The sequence below is a fragment of the Blennius ocellaris genome (assembly GCF_963422515.1).
Source record: "Blennius ocellaris genome assembly, chromosome: 15".
Lineage (NCBI taxonomy): Eukaryota > Metazoa > Chordata > Actinopteri > Blenniiformes > Blenniidae > Blennius > Blennius ocellaris.
In genome coordinates, this window is record NC_137664.1 from 2,403,777 (window position 1) to 2,424,572 (window position 20,796).

Below are 20,796 nucleotides of genomic sequence, written 5' to 3' on the forward strand. Positions count from 1 at the left end.
AACAGCCTCTGTAGCGGCTCTATAGGGGCTGCTCTACCCGGGAGATGGAGCCGCTTGACTGGGGGGATAGAGCCACTCTACCGGTGTGATGGAACCGCTTCACTGGGGGGATAGAGCCACTCTACCTGGCAACAGGAGCCACTCTGTGTGCAAGATAGAGCTAGAACAGGTAGAGGAGCCTATATCTATATAGCATATGGAGTCGCCACAGAGGCTGTTCTGGCGGGGACATAGAGCCGCTCCACAGAGGTGATAGAGCTGCTCTACCTGGTATATAGAGTTGCCACAGGGGCTGCTCCATGAGGAGGCGTCGCTCTGTCCACACAGGAAAGGCCCCAGAACGCTCCAGGGACACGAGGGGAATGCACAAATGAGTAAAAACATTCAAGAATCCCTTAACGAGGTGACAAATTATGAAATTAAACACCACATGACCTCCTGAACATGCAAAGTGAAGCGATTATAACGACAAAAACTTCCTAAACTCACGTGATCAGGTCGATAAAAAAAGGTGCAAAATACACAAACCATTAGAATGATCTGTGAAATTAGTGGAAAAATGCAAACATAATGCAAAATTGCTAAAAGAACATAAACTGTTAAAGTTAATTTAAAAAAATAAATTTCTAAGAACCTTCTTTCCACTCATGGTGTGTAGTAACAGCATATTGCCTCTACGGGGGAGCATTTAGAATAAACTGGACGCATTTTTAACAATCATCATAAACTTTGGCATCAGCCTCTTTTATGGTTATTTCCAGTTTTATGGAAAAGTAATCAAACCGAATTAACTTGTGCTTCATTATTTATGAATGTGAAAATTTAACGCAGTGAAAAAAATGGCAGTAAATTGATTTAATGCTGAAGACTTTTCAAATAAATAAATAAGCCATTTTCACACTTACCTGTTCCTTTCTGCAGTCAATCATTGGATATGCTAACAACACTGTAGTAACTATTTTAATTGTAAAAACATTTTAAAACCTGTATTTTAAAAGATAATTCTGAGTAGTTCGTTGACACAGAGGTTTAAAACTGTGTTATAAGGATTCATTTTTTTTAATCATTATTATAGTCATGTTAAATAAACTATGCCCATAAGGAAGGAGCCTTGATGACACCTAAAAGGACCATAAGTAAATAAAAGTATACGAAATAAATTAATTCGGAGGAAAAAAACACAAATTTTTCAAGTGTGGACATAATTTATGTAAAATGTTGGTTGTTTGTTTACATTCGATCGATTGACCCGGTTGAGTGGCGACAGTGTGGTGGCAGTACACCTTCCGGGCCAGCAGGGGGAGGTGCCAAAAGAAGGACTCTGCAAATCCTCCGCGCCGTCGAAAGAAGAAGCGGAGGCGGAAGGAGAACCAGGAAGACGGAGAAGAAGAAGAAAAGAAAGTCGGCACCACAATGGCTGGAAGCAGGAGACTAACCAAGGTAAAGAAAACCTCTAAATCGCCCTTTTAATTCACTTTCGGCGGCTTTAAACTACTTCATTCGGTTCGATGAGAGTGGCTGCGGGGCCGCGAAGCGGTGAAAAACACCCGCGTGTTGTGGTTAAGTCAAAGGGGGGAAACGACAAGCCCACCGACGGGGCATCGACGGGGAAGTAGTTGGTGAGTTTGAGCCGCCGGCGGGCCGTGATTCAGCACTTCCACCGGGTCGGACAGCAGCCCCGCCCGGTCCCGCGACACGGCCGAGTCCAAAGGCACCGGGGGCAGCTGCCGGGGTCCCCGCGGTGACCCGGGGCGGGGCTCCGGAGCAGCGGCTCATCGCCGGAGCCGCGGCGGCGTCCGTGAAAAAAAAAAAAAAAGAGAGAGAAAGATGGAGACTTTTAGGGCTGTGACGTGACGTCACTCCTCCATTTGACGAGATGACGTCACTTAACAGAAACTTACCGGAGGTGATTAATCGAATAACGGTTTTGTTTTGTCACACTATTAGAAAGTAACCTGATTACTGTATATCAGTATGTATACAAAAACTATCTCCATCAAATCTTGAATTTAATAATAATTATGCATTTCTTTTAAACAAGCTTAAACATATCACTATGGTGACGTAATCACACACGGTGTACTTATTGGACTGTGATCAATTCTGTTGCCATTCACTTTGATTTCAGATTGACACCATTTTACAAAAGTAATTACAGTTAATAGTAATTAATTCATAATAAATGCGATTCATAGGGTTGTGTGACGTCGAGTAAATATCCTGTTTATTTCAATATGATTTATAACGCTGTCGTGATTTCATAACTAGTTTCCACCTAGTCAGAAGGTAAAGTTCATTTATACGACGCCATTCAGCCAAGGGGCACGTCAACGTTTTACAAGTAACGATACGTCAACAAAGCAGTAAAATGGAGGATAAAGCAAAACCCTAAGATAAAGGTGATAAAATAATTAACCTACATTCTTTATTGGAAAGCCTGAGCAGATAATCCTGATTTAAAAGGAGTGTGTCAGCAGCGTTGAGGTCGTTTGTCACACAGGATCGTTGCGGAGGAACTAAAAGCCGCTTCTTGTTGTTCCTTCCTACGCTGGAAACACGCAGGCCACGTTTACATAAACAACAAACACTGAAAACTATGGATGTCATTATTGTTATTGTCCATCTACTGAGCATGTGCAGGATCGCTGTTTACTACAGCTGTGGTGTGCAGGCGCAGTCAGATTCAGATAAATTGCATTTTTCTCCATTTCCAAGTACCAGACTTGTATTTTAGCTCAGGAAGAATACTTTACTAGAAATTACTTTTTGTTTTACCATAATATAATTTTAATCTAAGTTTTAACAGTAGAAGTGCAACTTCTTAAGATATATTTTGTTACTCAATCACATTGAAAATTAGTTTCTGTACAAAATATGAAATTAACTGATTACAAAACTGCACGTGTTATGTATTGTATTATATTTATCACGTATGCACAGAAAACAGAACAGTACTTCTCCCGTCTTATCTTAACATAATCTGTCCAAATTGAAGTTCGACGTTCTTACCATATTTTAAGTGTTATTTCAGTTGATATCTAAAATTTAGGCCAAAAAAATAAGTATTAAAGGTTTGCATTTATCCCAGTCGATCTAGACTTATTTCATAATGCATGGAGACTAAATGCACTTTTTTTTCTTTTCAGTTTCTTTATATGAACAAAAGCATACATATGACATTTATGTTTTTCCAAAAAATCAGATCAGAATTAATCAAATGGGGTTTTAACCAATATAATGACATACCCGCCTGTTATTAGATTATTAGATTTAATCTATGGGACTAAATTCTTGCGCATCGTGACTTCCTACCTGAATATATTCTGCAGCCCGAACAGAAAGATTAAAATCCCTCCATACTTTCATTTTCACTCTGACACTTTGTTTTTATCTGCGTCCGGGATCTCCATTTCTCTGTAATGAAAGTCAGTTGGTGTCACTTCCTGCATGTTTTCTCCTTGACGAGCCAGTTTTACAGCGGCGAGGCAAACACCAGGGGAGCAGAAGTGACGGTGCAGGTTTTACACCGAGGTTTAGAGGACATGTGGCCGGCGCTTTGAAACAAGATTAACTTGAGAATCATTCAAGGTTGGTTGGAGTGAGAGGACGACGCCTGGCGGGGCGTGATCCGTCTCCGCAACCGACAATGGTCGAGGACTTTTCTTTGACATTTCCAACCAGGATCAAACCGTCGACAGGAGCAAACGTTTAGCTCTTCCGGTTACAAGTGAGACTTTGCAAAGGTCAAGATGATCTGCCAGGTTGAACCGAAAACAAACAACCACCAAGATTTAAGACCCATTAACGGGCTGAATCGTCGTCTCCCGCTGACGCAGCTTCTGTTGGGAGAACGTAAAGACTAACGGACCCGTGAGCAAGGAAAAGGGCCAACCGGAGTCCAGATAGACGTCTGCCAGTTTTAATCAGAGTACAAATGAAGTCCATTAAATTTTAAGGCGCTTACTGGCCAGTGAAAGATTGTGCGTGGCTTGCAAGAGCCGAGCAAAGACCAACAAGGGTGAAGATACTCTTCCGACGGGTTTCAATTCGGACGTTCAAAGCTAAGAAAGGTAGTTCCTGATGGAACGTGACGGTACCTCAGCACGCCTCGAGGCAATTCAGGTCTAGTTCCAATCAGGCAAAGGTCAAGAAAAGTAAAGATGGGGGTCATCTGGCCAGACCCTCGTATAGAAGTACTTTTGTTTTTTTTTTAACCGAGATGTGTTTGGTTGCAGGAGCTGGAAGACTTCGAGAAAGGGGGGATGAAGCAGTTCCGCAACATTCAAGTGGACGAATCGAATATTTTTTCCTGGCAGGGACTCATCATTCCTGTAAGTACGGGACCGGCGGGACTTTTGTTGGTTGTAAAAAGAAAAAAGAGAAGCTAAATGCTGGTCTCCCCTCAGGACTGCCCTCCGTACGACAAAGGAGCCTTTCGGATCGAGATCATCTTCCCGGCCGAGTATCCCTTCAAGCCCCCCAAGATCACCTTCAAGACAAAGATTTACCACCCCAACATCGACGAGAAGGGGCAGGTGTGCCTGCCCGTCATCAGCGTGGACAACTGGAAGCCCGCCACGAAAACCAACCATGGTGAGGAGAGAACCTCGTTAAACAAAGACGTGCATCAATTGTATCCAGAACAATAGAAAATAAGAGCACTGACCCACGAATTTAACCCGATTCTCCTCATTACTTTGTGTTTTTTTTTGTTTTTTTTAAGTCGCACGCTTAGCTGGAGAGCAAATGTTAGCTTTGCTAGCCGACGCAGCAAAGAGGAGTCAACAATGGCCCGTTTCCACGACAACACTTTCAAGTGAAAAAAAAAAAAAAACCCGCAAAAGTTTCGTTGGGTTTGGCTTCTGCACGTGTGCTGGTAGATGGTGAATACCAACATAGTCCAGATTCTCCTGGGCTTTGGCACTTTTATTTTGGCAGTAACCGTAAAAACAATCCAGTAGAATGTCCAACAGCACCCACGAGTGGCCTTAAAGGTATACAACACCTTTTTTTTTGTGTGTAAATGCAAAATATTTCTGAAACAAAAGCCCCAAAAACGATGCGTTTTCACTTGGAAGAATTGTCCCGTGAGTGGGGAGGTGGGGGGTGTTTGAGGCGTCCGTTCCGGTTTGTGACGCCCCCGGTGTGCCGGTGTTTTCTGCCCCACAGTCATCCAGTGCCTGGTGACCCTGGTGAACCTGCCCCAGCCGGAGCACCCGCTACGCGCCGACCTCGCCGAGGAGTACACTAAAGACCGCGCCAAGTTCATGAAGAACGCCGAGGAGTTCACAAAGAAACACAGCGAAAAGCGACCCGTAGACTGACGACGCCACGACACTGACACCCCCCCCCCCCCCACCCCACCCCCCCGACCCAACTCAACCTGACCCCGTTCTCACACCCCCCCCCTCCCCCCTCCCTCCCCTCTAGAGTTCTACCTGCATTGTTTAGCACTCTCCAACCACTCCTACATAGAGGCTCGTGTTTCTGTTTGACTTTGCCAAAAAAAAAAAAAAAAAAGGTAAAAAGCAGGACTTTTCGGGTGAATATCCTCAAGGTGTCACCTTTCGCTTGTTTTTGACTTCTTTCTACTGATTTCTTTTTAGAAAAAAAAACAATTTAAACTCAGAAAAAAGGTCAGAGGAGGCATTTAAAAAAAAAAAATTACTGTTCCGTTCAAATGTTTAAATCATTGGCTCACGCAGACCTGTTTACAGAGTTTTGTTTTTAAGCATCTGATGCTGTTGTTCTGGACCCCCCCCATCCCCCGCCCACCCCCCCACTTGTTTCCCCCCCACCCACCCACCCACCCACCCCCATCCCAGATACACTGTAGTCTGTGAAAGCACTTGTTGGCAGCACACAGCCGAGTCCCGCGCGTCAACGGAAACTCAACGACCACTCGTCATTCAAAGCGGTTTTGTATTTTGAGAAGGAAAAAAAAAAAAAAATTGCTTATAATTAAAGTTATTCCACCTCTTGTTGGCCTCCTGGGAAAATTGTGTGTATCGTGTTTTTGATCCGTCCGAGAGACCGAGATGACGGAAAGAAATGTGGAACGGTACAAAGATTAGAGCCGAACAACCGAAGAGGCTTAGAAAAATAACGTGGCGAACCACGAAACCTCACGTCGGCCAAAAAATACCACAATTGTGACGTATACAAATCAGCAAAACCTGAAAATCAAAATGACTCAAATCTCCAGAGAAACCAATGTGATTGGATTCAAAAAGTTGAGAAACGGTTAACGATGTACAAATCGCCACATAATTTAAAACTGGTGTTCTAATATCTCTAAATCACCTCAATATGTCAAAGTTCAATAAAAGCTGATGCTGAAAATGACAAATGGCTGTAAAGTATAAAAATTCTGGGGGGAAAACACTGAACTGAAAAGGTCGTAGAACGATAGAACGATGGTTTGTGAGACCAAGAAAATAGCTCAAACTACAAAAAGTAAAAAACAAAACAAATCCCCCAGAAAATGATGAAAGCTGTGCAGAGACACAAGGTAGAAAAAGTTTTTTTTGGACACAAATAAGGATGTTAGACATTAAAAGAACCACGAAACTGCAAAAAAACAACAACCCACTAACGAACCCATAAACTATCTGGCGGACGGTTGATCCACTGACGAACCACAGAAATGCAAATTGGCCAGAAGGACATTGGAGTTTGAACGGAGGACTCGCGACGTTCCCGCGAAGACCAGGAACCGAGAATCCACAGATACAAAACACCCCAAGAAACGAGCAGATCGGGAGGTTTTTAAATCAAGGACGAGTGGAGCGAAGGAATCTCACCCTCTGAACGAACGGGACTGAAGCAAAGACGAGTCGGAGGACGGAGGATTCATTGTAGGCGGTTTTTATTGACGTCAGGGTTGCAGGTGACTTGAGGTAGACGTTTCCCCTGAACTGCAGATCAAGTCTACGATTATTCTACGTCAAGGATTGTGTCCGGCGGGCGAGGGACAGAGACTCGGGAGGGTCTACGGGTCAGCGTCAAAGTCTTGGGACGATCAAAGGGTTCAGAGACTTTGGGTCTAAGAGTTTAAAGCTCGGTCAGGGAGTCTGGGGTTCTGGGAGGTTAAGGGTCTACAGGTCAGAGACTCTTGGGTTTAGGGTTTTAAGTAGGTGAGACTCAGACTGTCCAAGGGTCTACAGGTCAGAGATTCTTAGTCTCAAAGTCGTCAAGCTTTGGACGTTCCAGCGGTTCAGAGACTTAAAGGGTCTGATGGTTCGGCTTCAGGGACTCAAGAGTAGCTTTGAATCTCTTGAGTCTTTCAAGGTCAGAGACTCCGGAGTTACAGAGTTCCTGAAGCTTCAAGGACTTGAGCACCTGAGACTCCGGAGGTCCGAGTCTCTTCGTCCCTACGAGAGTCCGAGTCTGTGTCTTGGCCGGCTCGGCGTGGGAGGACACCGGCGCCGCCGCGTGGCCGTCCTGCTCTCACTTCCTGGACTGAGCGAGGGGAGCGGGGACTTTGATGTCCTGACCTCGCTCCAGCTTCTTCTCGCACTCGATCAGGTAGTTCACTCCGTCCACCACCACCTGCACCAGCTCCACCTGGTGGACAGACGCACACATGACCGCTTTGCTGCTTGGTGACGGGTCACGATTAAATACTGTAAAAACACAAGTTCCTGAAACGTCTGATTAAGAAATAATAAATTCAGTGGAAATTGTGTAAAAGTCCCAAAAATGTCTAAATCATAACACAAAAAAAATAATAGGCTTGTCCCTGATAATTACATTTCAAATATTAATAAAAAAAAACCTTTTTGTGTGAAAAATATGAATTAAAGAAGAAAAAAATCAAAATATTTATCCCCTCTGGTTAAAAAAAAAAAAAATATATATATATATATATATATATTTTAGGAATTAACAAATAAATAAAAACAAAAGAAAATATTTAAAACGATAAAACCGGCAGAAGGCGTCACCTCAGATTTGCCCAGACGATCGAGGTTGGAAATGTCGAAGGTGTCGCCGGTGGCGGCCGTGTCCACGCCGCCCGTCCCTCGCTTCTGCAGCCGCAGGTTGTCCAGGATTTTGGAGAAACGAGGATCCTGCGGAGGGAAGTCGCTCGTTTTGACGTCGCTAGATATGAAAACTGTGTGTGTGTGTGTGTGTGTGTGTGTGTGTGTCACCTTGCTGAGTTTGGGCAGGCGGACGTGGACGCCGGCTCGCAGGCCGGTGCCCAGGTTGGACGGACAGGTGAGGATGTATCCCAGGTGTTCATTCCACATGAACTCCCAGCCTCGCTCCTGGATCAGCTGCTCCACCTGGAACGCAACACAAGCTCCGCCCATCACGCCTCATGACGTTCATCACGCCTCGTCTCACATCGACGCCACCGACCATCAGTACGAGAGTTTAAAAATTTACCGTGAATCCGTCAAACGGCTCAAAAACACGACTTGGTTTAATATTCGTCTGATCAAAGAAGTAAAAATAAACTTGAAACCAGGATAAAATCGTTAAAACACACACAAAAAACACAGGATTAAATAGATTAAAAACTCCAAAACCAATCAGGAACCAGTCAAACTGTTTAAAAATAAAAGAATACCAAGTGACAAATTAGTTTAATATCAGCCAGCTCTAAACCAATCAGGAAGCTCGTCCAAAAACAAGATAAAGTCAGAGATAAAAAAAAGAGTCAAAGCTTTTAAAACGACGTCAGGAAACACGGAATTAATTTAGAAACACAAAAATACATTCAGATTCAATAATAGTCTATAAAAAAAATACAAATGATAGAGAAAACAGCTTAAACTTTTATCAGAAACTACTTGAGCTCGTCCAAAATTTCACTAGATGAAACTGGAGAAAAAATTTTTAACCAGTGGGAAACAAATCAATAAAAAAAAAAAAAATGGGTAAACTGAGTTGAAAAAAGTCTAAAAAAACCAACCATGAATTGGTGAAACTGCTCCGAAACAAAAAAATGTCAATTAGAAAGTCGTTTTAATATCAATCTGCTCAAGAGTACGGTGTGAATGCAAAGTGGATTAAAATGTCTAAAAAAAGCCTCAAAACCGTCCAGAAATGTGACGTTTCAAACAATCCTGGAAGAGTGAAGTTGAAGTGAGCGGGTACCTGCAGAAGTCCTCTGCAGAACCTCTCAAACACTCGCTTCATGTTGCCGCCCTTCTCCATGGAGATGACCCTGGTGTGGTCCTCCTCGTTGATCCAGATCAGGAAGGTCTTCTCGTTGTTGTGCCTGCAGGCGGGCAGCAGGGGGAGCAAGAGAGTCAACGAGACGCAATGGCAACTGCAGTTTAAAACCAAAATACAAAAAAAAAATAAAAAAATGGAGGGATTGTTGCACAGGGGTGACAACGGGACGCTAGATTAGCCCCAAACTCCAAAAAAAAAAAAAAAAAACAACATTGAAAAGAAACAAAATAATAAAGATTTACAAAAAAAAACCCCACAAGTGTGGAAGATTAGGGCCACTGTGGAAAAAAAACATCAGTTCTGACTTGAAACTCAGAATTCTGAGTTTAAAGTGGAAATTCTGAGTGTAAAAGTCAGAACTTTGGGGGAAAAAGTTGTATTTCTGAGAAAAAAGGCAGAATTCTGGAAAAAAAGGCAAAATCCAAATTTTTTTTTAATAAAAAGTCAGAAATCTGGGGGAAATGTCAGAATTCTGGGGAAAAAAGGCAAAAAAAAAAAAAAAAAAGTCAGAATTCTGGGCGGAAAAAGGCAAAATCCTAAAAAAAAAAAAAAAAAAAGTCAGAATTCTGGAAAAAAGTCCGAAATCTGGAAAAAAAAAGGCAACATTAAAAAAAAAGAAGTCAGAATTCTGGGGGAAAAGTCTGAAATCTGAGATAAAAAAATTTTAATTCAGGGTTTTTTGTTTAGTTTTTATTCCAAAGTGGAAATTCTGAGTCTAAAAGTCAGAATTCTGAGAAAAAAAACCCCTGAATTCAGGGTTTTTCTTTTATTCCAGTGGCCCTAATCTAAATAAAGTCAAAATGACAGTTTTATATAACAAGAAAAAAAGAGAATCAAAATGTAAAAATGACTGATAAACAAGAAAAAAGACCAACAAATAGGAGGGGGAAAAAAATTAACCAATAAAGAAAAAGACCCCAAAAAACGTGAAATGGAATAAAAACAACAACAACAAAAAAATCTAAGTAATAAAAACACTCATCGTAAAAAAAATAAAAAAAAAAGAACAAATAAGACTGAAAACAAACAAGAAACTAATCTAAACAAGAAAATGAAAATAAACGACCGCAGGCACACAAAACAACTCAAACTCAAATCAGACGAGTTTTCAAAAACTCATCAACACATGATCAGGTTAAATAAGAAGCTGAGCGGCTTCATGGTGGAAACATGGCGGCGGCGGCGTCATGCAGAGCGTACCAGATCCCTCTGCCGTCCGGCCAATCTCTGGCCATGAAGGCACACGTCAACAGAGGAGACACGGGCTTGTCAAACAGGAAGTGGTCCTGGGAGGGGGGGGCGGGGACGGGGGGGGGGGGGACGTCACACTAAGGTCAGTACACAGGTGATCTAAGAGGATAAGAGGACAGAGGGCCTCCACCAGGGGGCGCCACGTTTCTAAACACCAGGCTTCATACTAGTTTTAAAATGGTTCCACACCAGGCTTCCTGAAGCTTTTAAACATTTCATCTTCTTTTTTTTTATTTTAATTTTATTGTATTTATATACTAGTCATTTTCAAAATAGCTTTTTATCTCAGATTAAAAAAAAAAAGGCACAATAACTAAAATGGGGGAAGAGATGATAAAATGACTGGAATTGAAGTAAAAAGGGAAAAAAATGTATTAATGAAAAAACATTTTAAATGATTTTATTTAACTTTCATCCTGTCATATGTGGCATTAAACTCTCTTTCAGTTTATTCTTTGCGGCGTGACGCTGAATCAAGTATTTCTATTCTGTTGTAAAATGAAAAATGCAGGATAAGAAGGATGAAATTTAAAACGTTGATCAACTTCATAAACGCAAACGTAGAACAAAGTTTTCCTTCTAAACTATTAAATATACAATATTTTTGTGGAGCCACTTCACGCTATAGTTTTACGTGGACGGGCTTACGACGAGGATCAGGGAAGCCTTTATTTTGAAAAGTTTTTTGTTTTTTTTTCTACAAACAGACTGAAGGGACTCGGTGAGGCTGCTACGGATTGTTCTAGAAGGATGGGAACAGTCTGGAGGCTCCCGGTCCTTACCAGATGCCCCGGGCGTCGGGCCAGTCCCGGGCCATGAAGGCCGAGGTGAGTAACGGAGACACCGGCTTGTCGAACAGGAAGTGATCCTGAACGCAGCGTGAAACGTCAAAACATGGAAGGTCTGCTTTAAAGGGAGTTATTTCAACTTAATTCAGACTAATACTACGATAGTTTGTAAGTTTATATTTCTCCACAATGTCAAATATGCTGTAAATCACTGCGATTTGGACAAATAAAAGACCCCAAACAAAAAAAAAGAAAAGAAACAAATTAACAGTACATTGGTTTTTGTAGCTTTAGATTTGTTTATATGTAAATATGTGTAAATGTGTGCTTACAAATAATATCTATAATAAATATTAATAATTTGATATTTCTATATTAAACTTTTTCATAAAAATTAACGGTGCATCTGTTTTACATCTGGAGCTTTAATCAGTTTGTTTCTATGCAACAACTAGCGGCGAGCAGTTAGCCAGTAACCAGTAACAACTAGCAGTTAGCGGCTAGAAGTTAGCCAGTAAACAAATAGCGGCTAGCCTGTAATCGCTAACAACTAGCGGCTAGGAGTTAGCCAGTAACCGCTAACAAATAATGGCTCGCAGTTAGCCAGTAACTGCTAACAAATAGCGGCAAGCCTGTAACCACTAACAACTAATGGCTAGCCAGTAACCACTAACAACTAGTGGCTAAGAGTTAGCCAGTAACCGCTAACAACTAATGGGTAGCCAGTAACCACTAAGAACTAGTGGCTAGCAGTTAGCCAGTAACCGCTAACAACTAATGGCTCGCAGTTAGCCAGCAACTGCTAACAAATAGCGGCAAGCCTGTAACCGTTAACAACTAATGGCTAGCCAGTAACCGCTAACAACTAGTGGCTAGCCAGTAAACACTAACAACTAGTGGCTAGGAGTTAGCCAGTAACCGCTAACAACTAATGGCTAGCCAGTAACCACTAAGAACTAGTGGCTAGCAGTTAGCCAGTAACCGCTAACAACTAATGGCTCGCAGTTAGCCAGCAACTGCTAACAAATAGCGGCAAGCCTGTAACCGTTAACAACTAATGGCTAGCCAGTAACCGCTAACAACTAGTGGCTAGCCAGTAACCACTAACAACTAGTGGCTAGGAGTTAGCCAGTAACCGCTAACAACTAATGGCTAGCCAGTAACCACTAAGAACTAGTGGCTAGCAGTTAGCCAGTAACCACTAACAACTAGTGGCTAGGCGTTAGCCAGTAACTGCTAACAACTAGCGGCTAGCCAGTAACCACTAACAACTAGTGGCCAACAGTTATCCAGTAACTGCTAACAACTAATGGTTAGCAGCTAGCAGTTAGCTAGTAACCACTCACAACTAGCGGTATGCGCCTCACGGGACGAGTATAAACGTTAAACCTCAAACGAGTCTGTTTCATAAAAAAAAATCTCTGAGGTGCGTTGTTCTGCGGCGTGGATGTTAATAGACCCTTTTTAAAATTTTTGTCGCTAACCGCTAGCCGCTAGCAGCGAATTGACTTTGAACCTCATCGTCCCACATCCGTCAGAATCTCACTTGTCGTGTCGCCAGAGGGACGTTTACGGTATGACGGTGCGTCCATGAATTGATTTGAAGAAAATTTAAGTGAAACTGTAAACTGGGACGACGTGTTCATGTCGGATTTTAAAACCTCGCGGATAAAAGAAAAGGCAGGAAGCTCCTGGTGGTTCGGCGACTCACGTCGATGAGCTGCTGCTGCTCCTTCTCCGTCATGTCTCCCAGGCTGTAGTAGCGCCCGGCCAGGTCGCCCTTCAGGCCGGCCAGCGCCGTCACCGCCACGCGCTCCACCTCGCGGCGCTCCGCCCGCGAGCAGGCCGGCGGCAGGCTCAGGCCCCGGATGCTGCGGCCGGTGCGGACGCGCGACGACAGGACGTAGTTCTCGTCGAACACCCCGTGGGTCAACTGGAGGAGGAGGAGGAGGAGGAAGTGGTTATGTATCGTCTGCATAGAGACGGAGGAGGAATCGCGCGGTGTGGCGCCACCTTGGAGGCGTCCAGGTCGGTGGGGTGCTTCATGGTTTTGGGGTCGTAGCCGTTGTGTCGGTCCTTGATGATGGGGTCAAACAGGTCAGCAAACACCTGCGGGGGAGGAAACGTCAACAAGTCCTCTGAGAAATGTAGTTTTTTAAAAATGGATTTATTCGGTTCCGTAAAAACACCCGATTTAAAAACTCCCAGATCTCGTCCAAATGATACATGAGGCAAGCAAAGATGCACGTCTAACAAGCTTTTTAGAGAGAGGAGGATAATAATTAATATTTTTAATTTGTAATTTTATTATTTATTTCATTCATTTAAAACAATGCAACAGCATTTCATATGAATGAAAAAGAGCAGAAAGAAGTAAAACTTATGTCTGAACTTATCAACACAAAATCATTTACAGTTCCAGTTCATTCACATGCAGCCGCTTTTTTTCCAAAACATCAAACACAAAATAAATAAATAAGGTTGATCTGCTACTCCGCAGAGTCGTATTTCTGTAACATTGATCATTTAACAAGTTTCTTAAACACATCAATGGATTTAGAAGTTTTAATTTTACAATCAAGATGTTCCACAGACCGACTCCTTCCATTGAGATGCATTTTTCCATTACGGCCGATTGAAACCTGGGTTTTGTAAAAAACCTCAGTTCCTTTCAGTTCCTATCTACTCTTTCTCTTGGCCTATCTGTTTTGCAATTTGTTCGGTAAAATCTCCAGATGAGCTTTAAACATGGTTTTTAGAAGGTTCTACTCCACTAAATCTTTAAATGTCAGTGTTTTTAGTTGTCTAAATAAAGGATTAGTGTGGTCTCTGCAACCACCTCCGTTATAATAATAATATATTTAATGATTTAAGAGGAAAACTACATTTCAAGATGCAAAATTGTAGAACACTGAAAAACGTGTGTAAGAATATCAGCATTTAAACTATGGAACTGATGAACCAGTTTAAAAGCTTTTTAAATCCTATATCATTAACAAGTACGATCTTTGAACAAATGACCTCGTTTTACTCAGTCGGGCTGCAAAACGTGAGCATTTATACACAAATTATTACTTTGTTCTTACTTTTCTTGTTCTTTGATTCACCTTTTATCTTTTTTTTTTCTCTTTCATGCTTGTGGGAATTTTTTTTTCTTCTTCATTGGTGCTGTAGCAGTTTTATATTGTCATACAATGACATCTAGTGGTCACAGATGGTATATTTTGAAATATAAGCTGCCTGGTAATGGAGGTCATGTAAGCAGCTATATTTCAAAAAAAAAAAAAATGTGACATTTAAATTTATTTTTTTAAATTTTTTTTTTTTTTTAAATACGATAATAAAAGTGTTTACCTCGTAGCTCTCCTCGTCTCCGGCCACGCAGCCCACCGTCTTGATGAAGGGGTGTCCCGGGTTGTCCACGCCGGTCTGGATGCACTGGTCCAGGGTCCAGCTGTTGGGGGTCACCTGGTCCCTCAGTTTGGCGTAAATGGCCGGAGTCAGAGCCGCCGCCATGCAGTTGTTGTGCTTCCTCAGGTCGGGGAAGTCCGAGCTATTGCCGCAAAGAAGCAAAGATTCGGGGGAATAATGAGAAAATGTATAATTATTAAAAAAAAATTGAAATATTGAGATTTAATAGTAAAAAAACTGGAAAGACATTAACTTAATTTTAAAAAGTTTTTGGGTATTCATGAGGTGATTCAGTTAGAATTCAATCTCACTTTTTTTTAATTTGGAAGAATGAGACTGAAAAAGTAAAAAAAAAAAAAAGTGCAATATAAAGCAAAACATTTCAAAGTTTGGCAACCGACTTAAGTCAGTTAAACCAAATGAACTGGTAGAATAAAAAAAAAAAAAACTTAAAGCTAATTAACATATATATAATTAATGGAAAGTTTTTAAATGCAGGCGGATAAAACCAAATAAGCAAGCAGCAGGACTCGAAAATAAGAGCCTGGGAATTAAGTCAAAATGAATAAATACGGGAAAGTCAAATTATAAAGAACACGTGAAAACAAAATGGCACAAATAAGAGCAAAAATATGGAAAATTTAAAGCAAAAGGCTCATAATGAATATTAAATACTTTGGTTTGTAAAACTAAAAGACGGTAAAATAAGTTAAGAGACAAGTAAATAATGTCAAAATGGGAAAGAATGTGAAAAGTGATGGAATATAAAATTGTCTTTGTGTGAAAATACAAATAAAAGATATGCAAACGAGCAAATTGAGCACAAATAAAGCCGAAACATGAAGAATAATGTCAAAATATGAGCTGAGAAAGTGGATAAACAACCATCAACAGTAATTTCATTTAAATATTTATCATTTTCTTCTCAAACGGTGTCAATACTTTGCAGATTTTCATCTGTTTGAATTGTTTTCTTACAAATGTTACTTTTTGAGGCAGATATTTGCTTGAATTCGTCGTCTTTTCTAATCATTTATTCAGCTGGAGGGAAATTAAGTCTTCAAAGTAACGAGAAAGAGTGAAAGAGTGAGTCAAAGGTCGCGGACATGAAACCGGAGAGCGTCGCTGATCCGGTGGATTCTGGCTGACCTCAAACGTCCTCTCTCTCTCTCACACACACACACACACACACACACACACACACACACCGATCACGAGTTTCTTCCACTTCCCAACACGTCTGCCGTGACGTGCTGATGAATTATTACCTGTGAAATTATGAGAATTTCACAGGTAATACCACATACCTCCACTGGGGGTAGTGGTCAGCTTAAAAAAAAAAAAATTATATAAGTGTGTATGTTTTTATTGCTCTGTATTTTTTTATATTTACCTTATTTCTGTTCTTATCATTGTTTTATTGATTTAAAACACGTTGTGAAGCGCTATACAAATCTTTTACTTTTACTTCTTTTTTTAACTTCGATTTCAATTTCATCTATGTTGACTGTATATTTATTGCTGTAACATGCAACACGGAACTTGCTCACTGTACCACCCTGTGGCATGCAGTGGTAATGCAGCTGGTTGATATATTGCATTCTCCAAAAAAAAATGTCACATTATGCTTTAGATCCTATAAAGTTTTCCCAATATTTAATTTAGCTTAGGATAATTTATTCATGCTTTATATTCATTTTTGCAAAAAAAAAAAAATTTCCCCCCCATTTCCACATATGCAATTTTTTTTTTAACATTTCCACATATGCAGATGATGATGTCATATAAAGGTAGGAAATGTTAGAATTTTACATTTCTTACCTTTATATGACATCATCTGCATACATGGAAATAGGGAAAAAAAAGCAAAATCATTTTTTACATTTCCACGTATGCAGATGATGATGTCGTATAGGAAATGTTAAATTTTAACAAATGCTGAATCCTTCGTCGTTTCTCCATCTGCTGACACACCACGAGTAGAGAAGAGCGTTTACCCCGAACTCACCTGGGCGGGTACAGCTTCTTCTTGGCCTCGGCGGCCAGCGAGCCACCGTCGCCGCTCAGCAGGAAGCCGGTTGCCACAGTTCCCGCGCCAAGGCTAGCCAGCAGCACGGCCGTGTTCCGGCTCGATATCATACGTGTGAAAGATCCTGCCATCGCGCCGCTTGCTGGGTCGCTCCTCGAGAGTCTCAGTCGAAAGGAAAGTATATATAGATATATATGTGTGTAGAGCTGGGGAGGAAGGGTTAGCGGAGAGGTTAGTCCAGAACCCTTCTATTGAAAGTTGCGGGATGTTTGAAAGAAAGTCGCAAACTTTTATATCGGACACTTCTAGGATTTATATTGCTCAACAAAAATGTCCATAGAAAGCCGTTCGTTTGGCTGAATTAAACTTCTTTCTTGTGTTTCTGACCCACTTTGTTTGCTGAAATGTTACACGTCGTTCTGAATATCTTCATTTTGAACTTTTTTTTTTTTGTATTTTGACATCTTTGTTTTCCAAAAATGTCACATATTTTTGCACTTTTGTGTCACGTTTTTATAACATTTCTGCTTGTTTTTTGTTTTTTTTAAATTATATGGTCACTTTTGCATGTTTTTTAAACTTGTTTTGCATCATTTTGCATCTTTTTTTTCTTTTGCCAATTTTGCACTTGCGATTTATTTTAGTAAAAGTTTGGCATTTTTCTGTGTCTTTTCAGTTCCTTCTGTTCTTTTACTTGTTATTCTTCATGCTTTGTTTATGTAGTTTTAATAATTTTTCAATTATTTTAAAACTACTTTTTCTGTTTAGATTTTTATTTAATGCCTTTCCCGTGTAGTTCTGGTGCCTTTTGTTGTACTTTTACCATTAAATGTAGTTTCTTTACCTCTTTGTATTGCCCTGAATGATAAATTATTGACAGTTTCTGTACTTGAGCTCTTGTTGAATTGATAAAAAGCAGATTCGGAGCAGTAAACAGTTGCGTATCATCTGCATACGTCTATAACTCTCATGTTAAAACGTGAACATAAAGAAAACTGGATTTAAATGTCATTTTTCTTTTTCTCGCCTGAATTAATTCACATTAAAGAAACAACACCAACAGTGTGAATGGATACGAATGTGATTTTAACTTTTAAACTACATGTTTTTGCTGTTAGAACAGGAATCTAGAACCTTTATGACCAAACCAGCCATTTTTGTGACTTTCCACGAAAATCAAGTGAAACATTTTAAAGTTTAAAACTCATTCAACTTTTTAAATGAGTCGAACGCAGCTTAGAAAGTTTCATATATTTCACTTTATAGCAGTTTTGCACGTTTTTTTTTTCTATTATAAATGGTTCTCACACACGAAGCTCCTGGAGGAATAAACAAACTCTGCGGAAGTCGTATTAAAACAAATTATAAACTTTATAAAAAGTGTTTTTATTATTTTTTTTCTCTCAGTTCCTGAGGTCCATTCGAGGAACCAGGAAAAACCAGAGAGGCTCAGCTGCTTCAGCGAGACGGTAACAAGCTTAAGGCTGAAGGTGGGGGTGGGGGGGGGGGGGTCTTAGCAGAATCTCTTAGCCTCTTAGCATTATCACCGTTTCCCACCAACAGACGACCACTAATACCCCCTGAACGACCACTAATACCCCGGTAATGGACATTTACCCCCCAACCTTCACAGCTTCTTAATATAGTGAGGTGGTCTTTCTGATCCAGGTTCTGGGGGGGTGGGGGGGGCACATGATGCTGGTCGCTGCACAGTTTGGGTCAGTGGGGTTTTTATTTATAGAGACGGAGGAGGAGGAGGAGGAGGAAGGCTGTGGTGCCAAAGATCTGGTGCCAGGACTCCAGTCTGGTCTAGCTTAGATTCAGATCACACAGTGGTCATAAGACCCCCCCCCCCCACAAAACGCGGGGGCGAAAGACAGGTAAAGGGCAAATTGATCAAAGGATTCACAGCGTGTGGCATTACAGTCTGGCCAGCAGAGGGATGAGGAGGAGGGGTGGATTACACCAGAACCTCTCCTCTCCTGATGACCTTTGACCTCCGGAGGATGAAGAGCAGCTTCGTCCTCTGCAGCTCAACACGGCTAAAAAAAAATAAAAAATCCCCATGCGTCCGGAAATCCCCCCCCCTCCTGGCAGATTCCCTCCGAAACGCACAGCTTCAACTTTTTACACTTTTGTTTTCTCCTTTATTTAAAGATAAAACCCGTGAGATTAGTGTCGGATGACGACTAAATGAGCAGAGAATCAATAAGAGAAGGCAGAAGGTAGGCGATAGATGGTAGGTGATAGAAGGTAGAAGATAGAAGGTAGGAGGTAGAAGATAGAAGGTGGGAGGTAGAAGATAGAAGGTAGGAGGTAGAAGATAGAAGGTAGGAGGTAAAAGATAGAAGGTAGGAGGTAGAAGATAGAAGGTAGGAGGTAGAAGATAGAAGGTAGGAGGTAGAAGATAGAAGGTAGGAGGTAAAAGATAGAAGGTAGGAGGTAGAAGATAGAAGGTAGGAGGTAGGAGGTAGAAGATAGACGGTAGAAGATAGAAGGTAGGAGATAGAAGGTAGGAGGTAGAAGATAGAAGGTAGGAGATAGAAGATAGAAGGTAGGAGGTAGAAGATAGACGGTAGAAGATAGAAGGTAGAAGGTAAAATGTAGGAGGTAGAAGATAGAAGGTAGGAGATAGAAGATAGAAGGTAGGAGGTAGAAGATAGAAGGTAGACAGTAGAAGATAGAAGGTAGACAGTAGAAGGTAGACAGTAGAAGGTAGGAGGTAGAAGATAGAAGGTAGACAGTAGAAGGTAGACGGTAGAAGATAGAAGGTAGACGGTAGAAGGTAGGAGGCACGTTACCTGTAGAGAAGTTGCTGTCGTTTCTCTGAAGGTCTTCGCTTAAAGAGCTTTTCACTCCTCCGTCGGGGGGAGGAGGAGGGGATGGCTTGGGGGGTGGTGGCTAACCCTCCTCGTGTGGGATTAGAAAACCCGGAGACCAATCGTGGCGTCGAAATGAGCCAATGGGAGGAGCCGAGCGAGTGACCATGACCGGCCAGGGTCCGGTGTCAGGGTCCGGTTTGACCTTGATGCTTTAATATGATCCCCGTCCCAGAACACACACACACTCACACACACACAGTGCCCCCCTCCATTGCGACCCCCCACCCCCAACAGAGGAAAAATACAAACCAGGCTAATACGATCCTTTTGACTTTTCTACTCATCAAAACGTCTCAGAAAAAGATTCTCACTGTTAAAAAATTCAAAGAACAAGTTAAAATCATCAATAAGTTTTAACAAAGTCAGAGTTTTACCTCTTTATCACAAATCTGACTACATTTTAAACGTGTTTCTTTCCTCCCTGGAGATTTTCTGCTTTGTCACGGCATGTTAGCATGATACTACATGTTAGCATACGCCACAAAAACCGAGATCCATATTCTATTTGTTTTTATTTCCAATTTAATTATTTTTTAATACCATTGTGTTCATTTTCTTTACCACAAAACACGTTTTTCTAATAATATTTGCTTGTAAATTTGTTGTTTTTATTATGGACTAAAATTCTAAATTGTTTTGGAATTGTGCTCATTTATATTTTTATTTGCCCAAATCTATTTGTTGTAATTTCTTCTGTAATTTACAGTATTTTAACATTTTGTTGATTCAGATCAATTGTGTGGTCATTTTATTTGTTTGTTTTTTTAACCGATTTCAGTTAAATATTCTGTAATTGGACATTTACCAATTTAAAGTTTGCAAAATCCTAAACATTCACTCACAGTGAATCTTTCCCATATTTATTATGAATTATTGTCAGTCTGGTTTTATTTTCATGTTATGTCACATGTACACATAAAATTCTCAAATATTGTTTTTAACTCATTTTTATAAAAATGCTCTTCATACAAACTGTATTTTTCTTTAAACGTCTGGTTTTAAAGAAGAAAACAACAAAAAACAAAGCTATTTCACCCGTGTGCACTTTTCACTCCTACAAACACAAATCTATGCTGCATCACTATTATTTCCCCCCCCCGTTTTATTTCCAAGCCTGGAGTGTGTCAATATCTGTACATCGGAGAAATGGAAAAACACAATAAGTTGACACGAGTGTAAGAAAGCAGAGGACTCTGGACATTAAAGCAGAAAATTAAAATGATCGAGAGAGACAAACTAAACTATTAAT

At 40.9% G+C, this 20,796-nt stretch overlaps 2 protein-coding genes across 2 annotated transcripts; one reads left to right on the plus strand and one right to left on the minus strand.

Annotated features, from left to right (window-relative positions):
- Positions 1 to 1,349: 1,349 nt before the first annotated feature.
- Positions 1,350 to 5,980, plus strand: LOC308140359 (ubiquitin-conjugating enzyme E2 L3-like). Its single transcript, XM_080510105.1, has 4 exons — positions 1,350 to 1,440; positions 4,236 to 4,331; positions 4,407 to 4,593; positions 5,170 to 5,980. Exons 1-4 carry the CDS (start codon positions 1,414 to 1,416, stop codon positions 5,322 to 5,324), a joined length of 465 nt encoding a protein of 154 aa, XP_080366231.1. The 5' UTR covers positions 1,350 to 1,413; the 3' UTR covers positions 5,325 to 5,980.
- Positions 5,981 to 6,851: 871 nt separating this feature from the next.
- Positions 6,852 to 19,571, minus strand: LOC308140433 (creatine kinase S-type, mitochondrial-like). The gene is made up of 10 exons (XM_080510227.1): positions 19,467 to 19,571; positions 16,645 to 16,871; positions 14,580 to 14,778; positions 13,239 to 13,334; positions 12,937 to 13,158; positions 10,387 to 10,472; positions 9,106 to 9,229; positions 8,154 to 8,288; positions 7,947 to 8,072; positions 6,852 to 7,566 (listed from the first exon to the last, which is right to left on the minus strand). Exons 2-10 carry the CDS (start codon positions 16,794 to 16,796, stop codon positions 7,450 to 7,452), a joined length of 1,257 nt encoding a protein of 418 aa, XP_080366353.1. The 5' UTR covers positions 16,797 to 16,871; positions 19,467 to 19,571; the 3' UTR covers positions 6,852 to 7,449.
- Positions 19,572 to 20,796: the final 1,225 nt, after the last annotated feature.